The 19,501-nt window shown below is 45.6% G+C and overlaps 1 protein-coding gene across 8 annotated transcripts in view; it reads left to right on the top strand.

Annotated features, from left to right (window-relative positions):
* Window positions 1-19,501, top strand: part of TMEM106A (transmembrane protein 106A) — a 358,070-nt gene that overhangs the window by 266,235 nt on the left and 72,334 nt on the right. For all 8 annotated transcript variants that reach the window (XM_086924021.1, XM_086924024.1, XM_086924022.1 and 5 more), the window contains one exon: window positions 17,536-17,579. In XM_086924021.1, coding sequence (XP_086780147.1) covers window positions 17,536-17,579 — 44 coding nt within the window. The remainder of the gene's footprint in view (window positions 1-17,535; window positions 17,580-19,501) is intronic.

Here is a 19,501-nt window from a genome sequence, read left to right as displayed (position 1 = left end):
GGGAATGATTCAGGCATGTGAATCTATGAAAGATACCAATACTGGATAACTGCTGTTACAGGTAAGTAACGCATTTCTTCTTTACTATATTGACATAACAAAATCTTTTCGCAAAACAAAACAGCCTTTTGTTTCATTTTCACCACCACATAAAGGCAATCCCATATCGAAGTCAAGAATTGCAAGGTGGATTGTCAAATGTATACAAATTTGCTATCAGAAAGCAAAACGTACACTTTGTATTACCCCTGAAGCCCATTCTACCCGCAAAATAATGGCATCCATGGCATTTTTAGGGAACATTCCCTCATCTGATATCTGCAAAGCAACTACATGGTCTACACCGCACACATTCACAAAACACTATTGTGTAGATGTGCAAGCAAAACAACAAGCTTGTGTTGTCCAGGCTGTACTCAAAACACTATTTCAGACTACTGCAACAGATACTGGTGATCGCCGTTAGGGGACAATACTGCTATGCAATCTATGCATAGTGTGTGATCTGCAGCTCATATGCCTCAAACGGAAAATGCTACTTACCAGTATGCATCTGTTCCTAGCATGTAGAGCTGCAGATTCACACAAGCCCACCCACCTCCCCGGCTAACTTTTATCTGTTCCCGTATTATCTTAACTAGATACAACATACATGGACATCTTTCTGTTTCTCACAAAACTCCGTCATTTCCCTAGTTGGTGAAAAAACAATCTGAAGAGAGTTGATGCCCATGCGCACTATTGTCCACAGGATGAGTCACCTATCTTGTGACTTCCAAAGACTTGTTCCAAGACAATAACAAACTGCAAACATCCAAGCCCAACACCAGATGGCGATCTATGCATAGTGTGTGAATCTGAAGCTCTACATTCCTAGAACAGGTGCATACTGGTAAGTAGCATTTTCCTTTTGGTACCAGGGGGCCCCCCACCACTTCTCAGATCTGCCCTACCCACGCACCCTTATCCTGACCCCTATATATAGGTGCCAGCCAGTCAGATATGATCTTGAGATCTGTCAGAACTGCGGATCCTCTGGGGCACGAAATATACATACATTACTTTCTCCAAAACGAATTTATACCAAAGCATGCTTTCTGGACCAAGATCTAGCTTTCTACCAGCCGTTTTGGCTATACATGTATTCAATTATTTTATATCCATGGCTTCTACAGATAATACATATTTTCTGCTCTCCTGGGCATCCCCCAAGAGCTGAGACTGCGTGCCTTCTTGTATATTATATCCACCCGCTTCAATTTTTTATCCCACATGTAGCTTGGACTTTAGACTTTGTGCTCCTACTGTATAATGTATCCCTATCTTTCCCAATTTGATCCCATCCTTACGCTTTGTATTCCTCCCCCTCAACCCTGTAAAGCGCTCAGATACCCTCACAGGTCTGGTTCGCGCTCCAACAAACTAGAAAATAAATAAATAAGTATCATAATGCATGGGAAAAAAAGTGTTGTGGGACCAACCCCAATTTCTGCCCCCACTAGATCGATCGTCCCTAAACTTTCCAGGAAAGAGCTAGGGTGGATGAGACTTTTTTTGTGTGGACTGTTCATGAGGATTCGCCAAACAGCACCAAAGTTATCAGCAAAACAAAAAATCTATTTCTTAAGAAAACGTGGTCCTAACTTTAGCTACCCAAAGGTGACCTCCACCGGGTGATAAAAATATAGATTTTCTTTTCAGACAAGTGGTATATTAAAAGTTTTCTGGGATCCAAGCATGCAGGTGTAATTATTTCCATGTTTATGATTTCTGTGAGGATCCCTACAGTGCAAAAGCAGGATTACAGAAAGGAACATTTTCTTTCTTTCATACATCCATTGGAAAATTGCCTACATGTTTCAGACTTTATAATAACCCAGACAGGTCTCTGGCTTTCTTCAGGGCTCAACTAATTCCTGCCTGATTGCAATAAAGTTCATGTAATTTAGCAGAGCATAAGGCTTTCATACCGTTTTTATCCACGTATTTAAATTATCTGTGATGTGTTTTAAAAAATATTACTTTATAACTATATTAAACATTTTACTTTGACAATAGACGTTAACTGCACACCCGTTGATGAACACAGCAACAACACACTCCATGATAGCCCCAATAAAATTGGAGTACCGAGCACACACATCAATTGTATGCATATCTGTACACACTTACCTACCAGCGTCCATACATTTGTATATAATGATATAAATACAATGAACTCCAACTGAATGTCACAACTTACCCTGTTGAGGGCTTTTTCTACGTCATATTCCAGGATGAGGTCTGGCGCTTCCCTGTAGTGACACAAATTTGAGAGGTAGATTTTTATGTGAGTGGACACAACAAGCATGAGTCTGATGCGGGGACATGGGGATAAATAGCTCAATAGGGCAAGTTGACAAAGTAAGTTACCAAGGACCTCCAAGAGTAGCCCTCATCTGATTTTTACTTGGCCACTTTTTAGGATAAGTGAATGAATGTTGAAGTCTGTATTTGTCCGTATGCTATAGGAACTGCACTGTGAAAGAACCTGCTACTGTAAGATATGCATAAACAGTATAACCATCTTCAAACTACAGAGGAGCAAATACAGAACATTTCTCATAACCGTTTTTCTCCTTTCATGTATGATAAAGAGATGCCATGTTTAATTATGTTTAAAAGGCCAGCCATGGTAAATCGCTATTGATGTAAGTTATGTCCTGTACGCTTATATGTGTATCTGTTTTATAGCAAGTTTCATTTCAGGAAAAGAAAGAATTATATTGAAATGCCGATCATAAAAATCTATCTCTCAAAATATGCGACTACAGAGAAGTACCTGTCCTTCTTGATGATGGAGGAACAAAACCCTTAGTAGGCTAAGTTAGGGCACTCATTTGAGGTGCACACTATTTTTAGATCATTATATAGATATGTGGAGATGCTGACAGGCAAATGTGGGCTAGGATAGTTTCCACCTCATTGCCTTCCTCCTCCTCTTCACATGGATGGAACTCCTAGCAGCCCACACACACTTCTATGTGAAAGATTGGGGAATCTCGTTTTCAGACAGGATCAACGCAGTCTCCCTTAGTGCTGCCAATGTGATGTTCTCCCTTAAAGATCTGTGAGGCGATCACTCTAGCACTGCTCTTCTTCTATCCACCTTCTGTATGATATTGGTTCAGCAGGTGAGATGAAGCATGTCCTTTCTCTTTGCCGTGAATCTACATGTTGCTCTGGTGCAGTTCGACCTAGGTGGGGGACCAGTGAGGTGGGAGTGCGTGTCTCTCCGCTATTTGGGAATTTGAATATTTCATGGTGAAAAGAACCTCCTAGATGGCAATTTAACAGCCACAGTGAAATCCCTCTGCACTCAAATAGCTTTTTGATATTCCCTTCTTTCATTAATTTCAGGTTGTATTGCAGTATCAAAGATGGTGATGCTCCCAAGTTTTTTCTATCCACTTTGCCAACCTCCCATCATTATTCCCCTAGAAGCTATTTGGAAACCTTAACAAATTATTAGGTAAACGCATGTGGTATAACTGCCGCAGTCAGGTGGCCCTCCTTTAATTGCAACTCCACTGATCAGGGAGACCTCAGCACTCCCAATTTTGAATATTATTACTTAGCAGCCTCAATACATTGATAACCCGCTGGATATTGAAACATTCGCTAGAGGAAACAAGTACCCTCATTCTGCGAGGCTGCTGTCCTGGTGGCTACAGAAACCGACCCCTGGAGTGGACTCCTCCTTCTCGTACTGGTGGATTTGGCATCCCTAGCCAGGGAATCCGGAGATTGCGAGTTACCAAGGAACACTCCACCCACGCTCCTACAATACTTCTATTTGCCCTCCCTAATCCTCATGGATACCTAACCATACACGATTTACGGTTATGGGACTAGGCAGGTATCCCCACACTTGATGACCTTTTTTCAGGACAGCCAACTCTATTTATTCTCGGTCTTGGGGATTCAATTTTACATCCATGAAGGTCTGTTCCTTGTATAAAGGCTCATGTGATGTGACCTCTGAGCCTAGGAATGGTGGTAGAGCATAGCTAGCCACCCACCAACTCCTACACTCGGTACATATGATAGGTATGAACCGTAGACCTATAGCCTGCCAGTCCAGAGCCTTATTTGCCCAAACGTGGGCCTCTCTCTAAACCATAAGATAAATGCAGAGAGAGGCTTGGCCAAGCAACTAACATGGCAGAAGTCTTTTAGAAGGGCTCCAGATCAGGATCTCACCTGTTTGAACCTCCGTAAATCCCTCCCTACCTATCAATTCAGGGGGAAAAGATTAGCTCAGGGTCCATAGGTGCTTGTGGCGGCGTCCACTATCCCTCAGCTTCCCCTTGAACCTGGGTCAGCTGTGGCGGTCCAACCACGATGCTGTAGGTGCTGCCCGGACATATTGAAAACTGGGGCTTGGTAACCTGGCACCTGCGGCTGTAACGCTCTGATCCTTCCTGTTTCCTGGCTGAGAGAATGACTTTACCACCGGAGATGTTTAAAGGTGGCCTTAAGTGCTCCCCTTGTGGAGAAGAGGCCGCAGGCACCACCGATTTCCTGAGTCTACTCGACATAACTTACACTGTCATGACCAAAGGACTAAACGACCTGATCGTGGAGTCCAGTAGTCGGTGACTAAATATTAGAGCCTCATCCCCGAATGACCATGCATTCTTTTTCGGCCTCCCTATGAACCCTGATGACTGAGGTTGCCTGCCCACTTTTCAACAGGCATCACTCAAACAACCTAGAAACTGATGGATGGTAACTTGGCACCTGCGTCCGCAAAGTTCAGTTCCTTCCTGTGTCCCATCTGAGATAATAATGACTTCAACACCATTGGAGATAGGAGCTGACCTCTGGGCATTCCTGCTGGAGAGACGAACAACATCACTAGCATTCTCGCCGGGCTTGCCAAGCGTAACATCAGAGCTGTGATTGCCAGTGGCACAGTGGGACTGATAAGCGAACCTGGGAGTTGATAGGCAGCAGTGAGAGCCTCTCCTCGGAGGAGGGACCTACATGACTGAGCCGGCAAGGACAGGACACACATAGGGGTCAATGGAGCACAGAGTTAAGAGCTAGGGGTGGTGCAAAATGGACTGAAGGTCCTGGGGAACAATAGGGGTAACTGAGTCCACTGCCAAGGCATGTGGTAAAGCCTCAAACCTGAGCTCCTGGTGCACCCCTGCCCCCAACTGTGCTGACTCTTTAATTGATTATTCAATGGCTGAGATATATATATAAGAACATCTAGAGAACTACTAACCTGATGCGGTCCCCACACTCCTTGCAAGTAGATAACAATGCCAGAACCCTTGATATGACTGCTGATCATGTTCATTAGGGATCTGGGACATCCTCTCCGAGACCACCCCCTAGAAGACAGGGCTGCTCATGTTACTAGTGCCTCGAGGCCAACAATAGTGGATACGACTGGTTAAGAAGGCTTTTGTATATTTGGTCAATCCTGGCAAAATCCTCCACGTGTGACACACCAATACCATCTCTGTTCGAAATATGGGCCGATCCAAATCAATCAAAGCTAGCACAACACCAAGAGAGGCAGATGATGGATACACCGATGGGGCCACTCCCTCAAGTTTACCTGATAAACTGGACATAATCCTCATGACCATCAAAACCTCGAGGACATCATTGGAAGTGAAGGTGGATGCGATTGCCATAAACCTTAACATCCTACAGGATGACCATAGGAAACTGGTGGACCTAGTTGGTCAGTCTGAAAAAACAATCCTAGAGCTGCACTGTCAGAGCACGGCAGTCTCACAAGTAGGAGACCTCCAGTAGCTCGTCCATTTCCTCAAAAGTAGGGGTGAGAATGCAGAGGGGTGCACCCGATGCAATGATATTCAGATTATAGTATTGCCCGAGAACTGCGAGGAACAATGGATGATTGACTACCTGGAAACCTGGGGTAAGAACTTCATGGTCCCGCAAAACTTGAGCCCCTTTTTCACTCAACAGGCCCATCCAGGGCCTGGGGCACCACCAAGACCTGTGGTTACTCAGCTTTTACGTTATTACTATTAAGACTCCATTCTGAAAACCACTCAATAATGGGTCGCCTAGAAGTAGACAACCATTGGATCCTGTTGTTCACAAACTATACGTGGATGGTGTAGCACGAAAGATCAACATTTCAAGGAGTAGAACCGAACCTATTGGAAATATGTGTTATTTTTCCAGCAAATCTCAGTGACTCTAGGCCAATGATCATATTTCTTCTTATAAGAGGCCTGGGACTGGGCGAGGCAGCAGGATTCTGCAACACCAGCTGACGGGGCTAAGGGGGTCACCTCAGCGGTGCCTCAGGCGATGGGCCAATTGACCCCCTCTGGCGCACCATGGCCTACCTCGGTGGTACTACACTTCAGTGAAATCACTTCCTGCACTGCCCTCCTGCGACCAGGCACAAGACAGCCATTGGTCGGCGTGGTAGGTGACAGTCACCTTTCACAGTGTGGTGCCCTCCATAACTATGGATGGCTCGTAAACATTGGAAATTTGTCATCCTCTGACTTAGAGGCTTGGGCCTGACTTCCCAAGGTGACCTCACAGACAGCTGCTGATCTCATTTACGGTAGCCTTTGATTTCTGCCCTTCTCCGCCCCATCCAGACGAGTGCATGTTTCTTTAAAGACACTTTATTGGCCTCACTCTGACAGGCAACAAATATCATTTTGACTTGTACCCCTTTTGTAGGTCAGACATCACTATTCACGTATTCCCCTTTCCTTTTAGGCAGCTCTGCATCCCGACTTGGCAGTTTTCCATCTCCAGTGGCATGAGCCCCAAATGTGCTCTTTCACCGGTTTGGACGGCAGGCCATTTTCCCCTCTCCTTTACACTGGTTAGTTTTTAGGTCGAGCCTAAAGCAGCGCATGTGCTGCTTGCTCGACTTTTAGTAAGGGGTTTTTCAAATTGCTACCCACAAGCTTTTCCTGGCCTGAAGCTTGCGTGCCTTTCTTATCTCTTTATCTCTTGTCCTGCGAGCCTGAACAAATGTCAATGGCAGCACTGTCTGCGCGCATAAAAGAACACCAGGCTTTGTCCCCTCACGTCCGAACCAGCATCGGCCATTGTTTGATTCAGATAGCTTTGCAGAAGCAACATAAGACTTAAACACAATTTTACTAGGCACTTCCAGTTCCTTATTAATTAAAAACACGAAAATAATGCAAGGTGTCAGTTTTCTTTGTTTCTTAGTACTCTGCTGCAGCCTACAGGCAAATGCCTGCAATTACAGGTTTTCTTTATGGCAATAAAGCATTGTTGTAAGACAACTGTTTAATGCTTCCTCTTTTCCTTATGTGTTAGGAAGGTATGGGTACTACAATGCAAACCTATGTAATTTCTGCATTTTTGCCATGTTGGAAACATTTTAGGCTGCATGTATATGTTTTCACATATGCATATATATGTATTTTCTATATGCTCCGGGATCCCGCACATGGGCAGGGGATTATTCATAGGTTGTTTGACTTTGAGTATACCCCTAGAAGAGAACTAGGATTACAAGTAAGTAACTAATCCTTTACAAGGACTTTTTTTTTCGTTTCTTTCCCCCTTATGCTCCCCACCTAGTGCTTCCCAACCTCTTACTCCCAGCTTGCCCCCCCACCCCCGCCCAACCAGAGAACCCTCCCATACTTTCTTATGGCCATTAAAGCCCTTTGAGTACTCGCTGGGATGTAAACAGAAGGAAAAAAAGAAAAAATAACTGAAGAAAAAAAGATGTCAGAAGCAGAATGACTCCTAATTTATACCATCCACTAATCACTTGTGTAACCCTGTGATATCTTACGATGACAAATTAACATAAGCCAGTGTTCCTCATTATCCTTGTGGCAGATTTCCTTTTCTTAAAAATATTCATGAGCTCAGCCGCCTCCTTGTGGTCCCTTAGGTTATGTATTTTGTTATTGTACATTACCCTAAGAGTGGGGGGAAATCTGAACTGGGTTGTAGCACACAGCTTCCTTAGTTCCTCTAACTGTTTCCCACTTCCCTCCCTGTGTTGGTTCTTGTCCTGACCTGCCCTCTTTAAAGTGTTTTTGCTTGCCTCCGCCTGCCCTCCATCGTTTTTGCTTGCCCCCAACCATCCCCATAACAAAACAATCATTGGCATAGTTAATAGGTCTCACCTTTTGGACCTTATGAGCGTTTAACCATGCAACAGTTAATGTTGTTGCACTAAGGATATTGTGCTGGATAACTAAACACTTATAAGGTCCCAAAGGCAAGATCTTTTGGCTATGCTAATGCTTGTTTATTATACTAATAGTGAATAATATTACATTATTTGCTGTTCATTTAATAAAAAATGGAGTACAAATAGCTGGAACATGACTTTACTAGAATACTGAGGTAAGTAAAAAAAATGCTCTTAATGATGTATGTTGTGTTCGTGCTGGCAGTTGTGAGTTTGTTTATGTAAGAGAGAGTGTGTATGTGTGTGCGAATGTAGGCAGAGTGTGTGTATGTATGTGTGAATGCCTGTGTATGTATAAGCATTTATGTGCGAGTGAAAGTGAAGGTCAAAGGGCATGTCATGTCACTTCCGCTACCGCAGGGATTTTGATGAATTAACGCCATGAAGTGCGCTAGTGATTAACCTGTCTGGCACCACGAAGACACAAGAATTGAATTCTGGCTTCTCACTTGGAGAAAGTGTGTGAACCCGGATAAACGCTTTCCCCTTCCGCCTGAATTACCTAATCTGCTGAAACACGGGAGTCTGAGAACCTGACTAAACCGCATACGACCTGCATAAACTACTTCTGGGTGCTTGATTTAATCCACAGGCAACATACCACCTGCAGTGTTACACTGCCAAAAAGCATGGTTTGGGGCAGACGCTGCCCCTCTGTGTTACTGCGTCTCCTGTAGGATATCCAGGTGTGAAGGGGTATTCAGAAGGCATCACCAGGGGTCTAGGGATGAGCCCGTAGGTGTGTGACTCCCTGGCACCAGGGACGGAGGGAAAGCTTGGCGACCAAACAGCCCCCTCTATATTGTGCAAATGGTGCTGGACTTAAAGGGACAATAGCTGTCCGGGCAGGTGGGCAAGTCGGAGTAGGGATATCTGAGCTCACTTCCTGCTAGGAGCATTTCATGTGGTCATTAATCCAAGCACTAGACACCTTCAAAGCTCCCCCGCCCCAAAGCCGGGCACCTTTCCCAGGCCGAAGCCCGCCCGCAGGATGGCATTTATAAAAGTGCAGATTTTCACATCTAAAGTGTATTTGTGTACTGGGGGCAGGAGCGGGTTCACGACTAGGGGTGAGCGGAATTTGCATAATCGCGTTACGCAAATCTCCGCGAAACGGTAAAGAATCTCCGCGAACACGCAGAAATTCTGCGAACACGCGGAATTGCTTGTTCGCAATGCTTTTTTTACTGTTCGCAGTCGCTGTTTGCGTGCTCGGGGGGGGGGAGAAATCTTGCGAACACGCATTTGAGAATGCAAACAAGCAAAAAATTTCGCGAAGTCGCAGAACGCAGAATTTTTGGCAATTTTGCGTTCTCCGCGGAACGCGAAATTACCCAAATTCCGCTAACGGAACAGAACTTACCACCCAGGCCTATTCACGACATGCAACAGCTTACTACTACACCACTTTCATTTCACAGTGACGCCTGGGGGAGGGGGTGGAAAAGTGTCAGAATCCTCCCCGCGTGCACAGTGCAGCAGCCCCTCAGCTTCTCCGTGCTGGGCCCCTTTCCTCAGCATTTCACTCTGATTTCACCATTTCAGCATGAGTGCTGGTGGAGGGAACCCAAATATTCATCTGTACAGTCCTTATCGCATAGGAAATACCAGTGGAAGACTGCACGTGTAAAGATTCATACCACAGCAGAAAACGGAAAATCCGCTTTGTACAAAACTTGCTATTGGTGTAAAAAAAAAAAAAAAAAAAAAAAAAGTACATGGTACCTTTCCTCGGCCCATAATCTTGGAAGGCTGCACCACGTGGAAACAGAACACTTTTTGCCAACTGTGTAATAGAAACAAAAAGCTATTTTGCCCCACTTTAAACAAGCACTGGCGTTGCCAATAGGTTTCGCATTTGGAAAGTTGGAGCTATTGGTTTTGTAAATGACATTTTATATTTATATATTGTTATTGACAATGCCAATAACGATATATAAATATAAAATGTCATTTACAAAACCAATAGCTCCAACTTTCCAAATGCGAAACCTATTGGCAACGCCAGTGCTTGTTTTAATATGGGGATATTTGGAATATTGGGATTTTAGGCGCCTATTCATGGTAACAAGAAACCTGGTACACATGGCCCCATGTTGGAAGCTGGCCAGGCCTCCTTTTCGCTTGGCACCGCTTTAAGTTACTCTTACCTGTTAATGGGAAGTATTTAAATTACGAAAAAATAAAAAGCACGTATGGGTTCCCGGGATTCGACGCTTCGAGAAATGTGGTTTCGTAAATTCGCAAAAGACGGTTGCAGACAAAAAAGGATTATAAACCCCGCTTTAGGTCGAACAGTGAGGAGACACGTGCGTTTTCGGTTTGACACGTCAGCGCTTCTGCTCCGAAAGCCCAATAATTCCATTCTGTGCGAATATGTATCTTGTAAACATTAATTACTCCTGACTACGAATAAACAAACGCTGTTCCCGTTTATCAGCACCTCGCAAGTCTGCGTTTTCATTTTTTCTGGCACGCGCACGTTAATACCCTGGGCAAGACGCAGAGTACAACCTCTTTTTCCAGTATAAACCTGTTTTATGCAAGTTATTCAAAACTGACCATTTTGACAGTTCCTTAATCACACAGATCTTAAAAAAACAACACTCGCTACTGGTTTTCTTGCGTTGTCTAAGCACCTCGAACCAAGAAACCTGAAAGTATATTCCTGGGATACATACATTGGTTGAGTTCTAGAAGGTTCTGAGCCTGTCTGACCGCGAGATCCCGACGTCGATTTGTTTGAACCTTTATGTTCACTTGTACTGAGAGAACTGCATATGGGTTCTTTGTGAATTCGTGGGGGTGGGACGTTCTAGATTTTACATTTTTTGTTTTGAAGAGTTTTTTGGGGGTGAATGTGGGTGGGGCGCATTTTATCGCCCAGGGATTGATTACAAGCTAATGGGCCCAGAAGTAAAATAACGCCGAACAGTCCTGTGATTGTCACAAGGCAATCCAGCAGCTATGAATCGCTCTAGCCTGCCCCTTTACAACCTCCTGGTAGGCAGAGAGTTGTCCAATTCACTTTTTTTTATAAATGGGGGCTCCCACAGCCATGTATGTAGCCGGCTCTGCGAGTTAATGTAGTTCACAAACTCCCTGATGCTCTTGCACGCCCATAGCCTCTGTCAGTAGGATAAATATGCATACTTCCGGAAAAAGCGAGCATTGGCAAAGCTAATAGGTCTTACTTTAATTTAAGTTGCCTACTGGTGTAAAAACATTCATGAATGGTGTTTAAATAAGTTGTTAGGGAGATGCGCGGAGGGAAGCCGGATGGGGGCGGGAGAGCCTGGTGGGGGGGGCGGGAATGCGAGCGAGGGGAGGAGAAGTGTGGCAGGCGGATTAGGGAGATGTGCGTGCTTGTGTGGTCACGTGACCCGCTTTTGTGGTCACGTGACTCACATGCACCGTGAAGAAACCGCAGTGGTTTGACGAGTCGATCGAGCCCTTGAATTCTCGCCTATTACATTCGCAAGCGAATGATAATAGGCGAAACCTAAAAACAAGTAGAACAGCAGGCTGAAGCCCACTTGGCAGGCACCGCTTCCTGGCCATACAGTTTGCTCATCTTGTTTTTGCGTGAGCATCATCATTAAAACATACAAGTGTAGTCTAAGGAAGAGGGTCACATGTACTCAGGGTAAAAAGTACTAGGGCAGGTCGGAGACTTGTAACCGGAACGCAGCAAGGCTATGATCTCAATCCGGCGGTGAGGTGGGCCTGAGGGAATTCCCTTAGGGGGCAACTGGCAGAGGAACCCTACCGGCGTCCCTTCTGTGCTAGAACGCAACAAAGGTTCTCTGGCCCCACGAGTCGAATACAGAAACATATTGCAGGATAGGAAAGAAAGTAACTGCGGTCTTCCTTTTTTTCATCGCCTCGTTCAACCTACCTAAAGAATTGGACAAGTCCACCGGAATTCGAGCCAGTAATGGCACAGCAGCAGAAACTGCATTCGGTAACGTCCCTCACTGGCATAAAGCACTAACAATTGAAAACTATATACCGGAGTACTATTCATACCACCCTCATTTCCATAAGCATGCAGCTATTAAGCACTCTGAATAAACGCGTAAACAACACGGATTGGACACAATTCTATTGGATAAATGAGAATACAAGGACAGTTTAGCTCTGCAAAGCCTAATTTGAAGTACATGTTTGTTTCAGATGTTTTCTATTGCACCTTAACCCCTCTCCTGCTGATGACGGAACCGCTCCGTCATCAGCTACGGTTGGGCTGTGCTGATGACGGAGCGGTTCCGTCATGGTCCGGCCGCCGCGCCTGCGCGGCGCTGATTTTGCGCCTGCGCGCCGTTGTATTGAGCGGGGCGGGTCATGACGGAACCGCTCTGTCACCAGCACAGCTCAACCGCGGCTGGTGACGGAGCGGTTCTGTCACCAGCATGCGGCTGCCCCACCCCGTTAGCGCTGCGGCGGAATAGCCGCCGCAGCGAAAGGGTTAATGTACTTCTTCACAGTTCAGCTAACAGTGAAGCAGTGTTAGTAAACATATGAAAACATGGCAACAAACAATTCCACTAGATGGCGATATTTCCATACGAGAGAAGGCGTGTTCTTAAGTGCTGGCAAAGGAGGGATTTGTTTCTGTCATATGGTTACTGCGTTTCTATATATTGTGTTAAGTTAGCATGAGTTTATTAAATGTTTAAACAACATATTTTTCTTCGGCTTCAGTTTGCACACGACATCTAATTGTTATTGTAGCTTTCAACCTAGACGAAAGATGTGATTTATTTGAGAATAATATGTTATTGCTCTGATATCAGTCGTGCTTGGTACAACTGTCTGCACACTGAGAACTGCACCCTCTAAGAATAACCTAACACAAGGTTGCTGAAAGCCTGATTCTCGCACCACATTAGACATAACACAAATAATGTTGCTGCCAACATTGGGCTCTATGCGGGTTTAAGATAGAGTTACAGGGAATGAATCAACACACTTGATGCTTCGCATGCAGAGAGCTCGTAGCTGTTGATGTGATCTTCTCCTACTGACCATTAGAGGTATGGGCCCGCCCTGCTAAAAACCCAAATGAGACCTTCTTAGATATAATATAGTATGCTAAATAGGGTGCGCGAAATATAGGTGATACAAACTTTCTATAGATTTTGCATTATAATATGCTATCACCGTTCGCTTACTATGGACTAGTGACTATGCTGATAACTCTGATTTTTGTAATATGTATGTTGATATTATATAAGATACTGCGTTTGAGAACCTTGCATTGAAAAATAAACATTTCAAACTTGCACGTGTGTTCTTTGACTCCCAGTTTTTGTTTGAAATGATTATATAGCGAAAGAGTGTTCATGTGTTCCACGATACCTGAGGTACCCTAAGTTCATGTTCTGGATTGTCTAAGTCATTGGGAAGTTATTAGTACCAATGAGACACTGTAGCTAGCTTGGTAAGGGGATTTCTGATACTAAGGTGAGTTTTGGGTCACCCTAACTCACCCAGGTTCTAGATCTCTGTGCACAGTTCTGTGGGAGAACGGAAACCCTGCTACATTTCAAGGTCGCTTTCCACAATAAGTCTGGCCGCTGTGGCATTACACGCAATGTGTTTTATTTGTGTCTCTTCATAGTGCCTTTTGCCAGCTAAGGGAAAGAACGAAAACAGAAGGCAGGAGAGCAGTAAGCAGGGATCAAAGCAGAGTGAATGAAGAAAGAGTTTTGTGCCTGCCACACACATTTTGAAAAGGTATAACGACTTGGCTAGGATTTCTCAGCACATGGTTTCCTTCCATACTTGAATTACTGAGGAATGCATCGTCCTGCGAGTGGCACGAGGGCGAGCACCAGGCCATATGCTTTAGTGCCATTGACACAACGGTGGAGTTGTGTGCTGGGCTACTTTCAAAACACCATCACCAGGCACTAGAAATTCAGACCAAAATAATCCTAAAGCAACACAAACGAGCAATGGCCGCGCAGCCGTGAAAGTGACAAGGCAGCGAAAGTGACTCGGCCGCGAAAGTAGGGTGACCACCCGTCCGTAAATTTCACGAACAGTCCGTGATTTCGACCGTCTGTCCGTTGTCCGTGAAGGATTCTTTAACGGACGCCATTTGTCCGTCATTTTAACCAGGCACCGGTCGCCTCACCCTAAAGCGGGCACAGCTTGCCCCCACCACCCTCCTTCTTGACTCCGAGGCTGTTCCAAAGCTCCGATACCCCGCAGCATTGGAGAGGCACAGCGGGATGGTAACCCTCACACCTTCAGCTCTTGATGAGCTGTTAAGAGGTGCTTGAAGGTGACTGAGAGGAGGGGCTGCAGGTTCAGGAGCAGGGGCATCCATTCAGATGCAAACAGCCCTGAATGTCATGTCTCTGCAATTTAGAGGGGCCTCACACATTCCATTTCTACCCAGGACCCCAAACATCCTAGACTTGGCCAGATTACACCGAGACAGCATGTGTTGTCACTAAATTGTAAGCAAACCTCGGTTCTTCAAACATGCAGTCTATAATATAATAAAATAAAGAAATGGCACAATCACACCCACACTGATTAACAAAGTATGGAGGACAATCAGTTCAATCAGTTCTCTTAGAGTGTCTCCTGTAAGTACTGTACATCACAGTGGGGGATGGCATTTGGGACAGAGAGCCTGTCTTCTCGTTGTCTTGTGCAGGAGGGGGCGAGGAGCCCACGATGATTCTAGAATACTGCATGCCCACCCTGGTGGATTCTGTTCCCCCTCTTGTGATGGCTCCTGTCCCCCCTCTCCCCACCTGTGATGGCTCCTGTCCCCCCCCCCCCCCCCATCCCTCCTACTCACCCACCTCCTCCTGTGATGGCTCCTCTCCCCCCTGTGGTGGATCATGTCTCTGCCCTGGGTGGCTTTTGTCCAAGTCCTGGAATGGCTCCTGCAGCGAGGGTGAAGTTCTTGATGGGCCTCTTCTCAAAAGGGCTCAGCTCAAAATGAATATGGAAAGGTGTGCAAGTAAGTAAGGGATGGGTGGATGGCTGGATGAATTAGTGAAAGGGTGAATGGATGAATGAAAGATTGAATAAATGGATAATATGATAGGATGGATGGATTGATGAGTGAGGGGAAGGATGGATGAGAGAAAATGTAAATAGCTGGATGTATGGATGGAAGGGTAGCTGAATGATGGATGAGGGGAAAGATGGATGAGGGAAGGATGGTGGGGAAGGATGGATGGATGAGTGGAAGGATAAATGGATGGGATGGATGGATGAGGGGAAGGATGGATGATGGATGAGGGGAAGGATGGATGGATGAGGGGGAAGGATGGATGGATGAGGGGAAGAATGGATGGATGAGGGGAAGAATGGATGGATGAGGGGAAGAAAGGATGGATGAGGGGAAGGAAGGATGGATGGATGAGGGGATGGATGGAGGGGAAGGATGGATGGATCGGGTGGGTGAGTAGTGTGCTATACAAGTATCAATTTACATTTATTTACATTTACAAAGGATGGAAGGATGATGAGGGGAAGGATGGATGGATGGATGGATGGATGATGAGGGGGAGGATGGATGGATGGATGATGAGGGGAAGGATGGATGGATGATGAGGGGAAGGATGGATGGATGATGAGGGGAAGGATGGATGGGTGATGAGGGAAAGGATGGATGGGTGATGAGGGGGGGGAAGGATGGATGGATGATGAGGGGGAGGATGGATGGATGATGAGGGGATGGATGATAAGAGGGTGGGTGAAAGGATGGATGATGAGGGGAAGGATGGATGGATAATGAAGGGAAGGATGGATGGTGGGTGGGTGGGTGGAAGGATGGATGGATGGATGATGAGGGGAAGGATGGATGGATGATGAGGGGAAGGATGGGTGGGTGATGAGGGGGTGGGTGGGTGATGAGGGGAAGGATGGGTGGGTGAAAGGATGGATGGATGGAGAGTGGGTGCGTGAAAGGATGGATGATGAGTGGGTGGGTGAAAGGATGGATGCATGGATGAGTGGGTGGATGGTAGGTGGGTGAAAGGATGGATGAGTGGATGGGTGGGTGAAAGGATGGATGAGTGGGTCGGTGGATGGGTGGGTGGATGATGGGTGGGTGGGTGGATGAGTGAAATGGTGGCTGGATTGATAAGTGCAAGGGTGAATGAATGGCGTATGAGTGAAAGGGTGGACGTAAGGATGGATGAGAAGAGTGAAATGGAGGGTAGATGGACAAAAGGATGAATAGATGTGTGAAGGAGTAAAACGATGGATGGATGGATGAGTGATAGGGTCAATGGATGGATTCATGAGTGGATGAGTAGATGGATGGATGGAAGGAAGGATGGCTACGTGAAAGGGTCGATGGAGAGAGAAAGGGAGGATGGATGGATGACTAAAAGTGTGGATGGGTGGAAGGATTAGTAAGTGAAAGGATGGCTGGATTGGTGAAAGGGTAAATGGCTGGATGGATGAGTGAATGGATGGATGGATGGGATGAAGAGTGGATGGATAAGTGTACAGATGGATAGGGTGAAAGGGTGTATGGATGGATAATGGATGGATGAGTGAAAAGATGGATGAAGGGATGGATGAGTGAAATGATAGATGGAAGGATACATGATGCATAGGTTTGCAAATGGTTGAATATGTTTGGAAATGGCTGGGCTTACTTATATACTATTGCGCAACCTCGGATGTGCCTGTAAAACTTACCTTTTGTCCTGAAGTTTTGTCCTGAATTTTGACCTCCTGTCCTGCATTTTGAACCTTTGTTCTGAATTTTTACACTCACCGTCCTGAATTTGCATCAATGATAATTGGTCACCCTACGCGAAAGTGAAAGTAATGGCCAGCGATGCGGAGGAAGGAGATAATAAAGGCAGATGGCGGCTGCGCGCGTGCACGCGAGTGTGTACGCAAGCTTGAGGCCAGGAAAAGCTTGTGGGTAATACTTTGAAAAAAACCCTTACTAAAAGTCGAGAAAGCAGCTCTAGGCTCGACCTAAAAAAGTTATGCCGCTGCTGCTTCAATGCACTTCTTTTTCAATTCAACCTCCTTTTCCATGTTAACTTCATCCATGCATTTCGTACGGGGGAGTCCACGATGCTGCCACCAACTGACTATGTAGGCATAAAGCATCAAATTTCTTGTTTCTGTGGAGATATTTGTTTTGTGTTAAGCTGGTTGCCAGTGTGGAATTACATTGTATATTATCTCAGTACTCTACACTTTTAAACATATGAAACTATAATTCATACCTTTTCATTCTGCAATAGTTATCCAGTATAGTTCTTGATTACCTACGTGTTCTGTTTCATTTTTAGATTTACTTAACTGTGGATAGCGCAATAAAAGATGAAAACACATAGTAAGTTTTCCCTAACCATTCCTTACTGTGTGTATAAATTGATAAATAAAATGACATTTACAGGGCATGTAACCATATAGTATTTGTTACCTGGTGTCTGGAAAAGTGATCCTTTTGTGGGGAACAAGTGATTTATTTTGTTTTTAGCAGGTTCATGTAAGCTCTGACAAAATCTTCCAAGGGCATTGGGGTATTGTGCAATATAAATAATGACATGTTTTGCTGTGAAAACTATTTAAATACAGACAGGGTCAGCCAGAGGCAGTACACATGAACCAATCAGAGATCCTTCAGAAGAGCTGTAGTGCCCGGTTGTTTGAAGTATTTTCTCCAGAATGATTCTTTTTCAGAAATTTAGAACACTATGTTATTACAGTGCCCCGTGATGTGCAAATACCTCACTGGAAGTCTAGAACATCAGACAAATAGATTTTGCAGATCGTCCATGGGGGCTTCTCCATCCCCCCTCTGGAATTCCCACCACCTTCATCTCTCCTTGCTTCATCAGGAAGTGTTGGCTCTTTTGGCCAAAGGAGCTATCGAGAGGGTGCTGGCATTGAAAGAAGGTCGTGGTTGCTATTCCTGCTACTTTCTGGTGCCCAAAAAGGACTGAGGCCTTCGTCCTACCATGGACTTGTGCCCTTTAAACTTCTTCCTGAAAAGGAGATCAAAATGTTGACCTTAGCTCAGGTCCTGTCTGCACTGGACGCTGGAGACCGGATGGTGGAATTGAAGGTTCAGAACTCATATTTCCAGATCCTCTTCCTGCTGGCCAACGGGCCCTACCTGCTTTTCACTGTGGGCCAAGAGCACTTTCAGTTTACTGTGTCGGCGCCCCTCGGGTGTTCATGAAAGTGATTGCGGTGGTTGCAGCTGCGTAGGTCAGGGCTTCCAGTATTCCCCGACCATGACGATTGGCTGTTGAATGTGTGTTCACCTCAGACAGTCATCTCTCACCGCCAGACTACGGCGGACCGCCAGCATTAGCTGGGGTTCGGTATCAAATTGGCGAAGTCACATCTGACTCCCTCTATTAGACTCTCTCTTTCATCGGAGCTGTTCTGGACATAGTGCAGTTTTGGACCTGTCTTCCTGAACGGGGGGTCCATGATATTCAGGCTATGATTCCGATGTTTCAAACTCTATCATCGATTTCAGTGAGACAGACTCTGAGGCTGTTGGGCCTTGTGGCCCTCTGCATCCTTCTTGTGACGCATGTCAGTTGGCACATGATGCCTCTGAAGTGGGACCTAAAGAGAGCAGAAGGGAAATCTCTCCGACTTGGTCCAGATCCGATAGGGAATGGCAAAGACCTGCAGTGGTGGTTGACAAACCGTGATTGGGTCAGTGGCAGACTCCGCTCTCTTCCCCACCTAGAGCTAACTTGGTGACAGATATGTCTCTCCTGAGCTTGAGCAGCTATCTGGGAGAGGTGGAAATAAGGGCTTCACACCAACCTGCTGGAGCTCCTGACTATCCAGTTGGCATTGAAAGCTTTTCATCCTTCAATCAAGGGAAGGCTAGTGCATATGTTCAGACAGCACCACCACCATGTGGTACTGCAGCAAACTGGGCTGGGTGGGGTTGTGGACCCTTTGTCAAGAGGCCCTGCCTGGAAATTGCTGAAACATCAGGGTATTTCCCTGGGGGTTCAACACTTGGCAGGCTCTCTGGACTCTAGGGCAGACAAACTCAGCCATTGATGCCTAGCTGATCACAAATGGCGTCTCCACCTGGAGCAGGTTCAAGTTCTCCTTCTAGAGTGGGGAGAGCCCTGGTTAGATCTGTTAGATTTTGCTACCACCGAGAACACACAATGTCCGCACTTTTTTTACGCTAGAGTTTCCAAGGCAGTTCCCACTTTGAGACACCTTTCAACTTGAGTGTAACTCAGACCTTCTGTACACCTTTCCGCTGATACA

The sequence above is a fragment of the Lissotriton vulgaris genome, chromosome 5 (assembly GCF_964263255.1).
Source record: "Lissotriton vulgaris chromosome 5, aLisVul1.2, whole genome shotgun sequence".
Classification (NCBI taxonomy): domain Eukaryota; kingdom Metazoa; phylum Chordata; class Amphibia; order Caudata; family Salamandridae; genus Lissotriton; species Lissotriton vulgaris.
The sequence above is the reverse complement of the archived record's forward strand: the minus strand, read 5'-3'. Positions and strand labels throughout refer to the sequence as shown.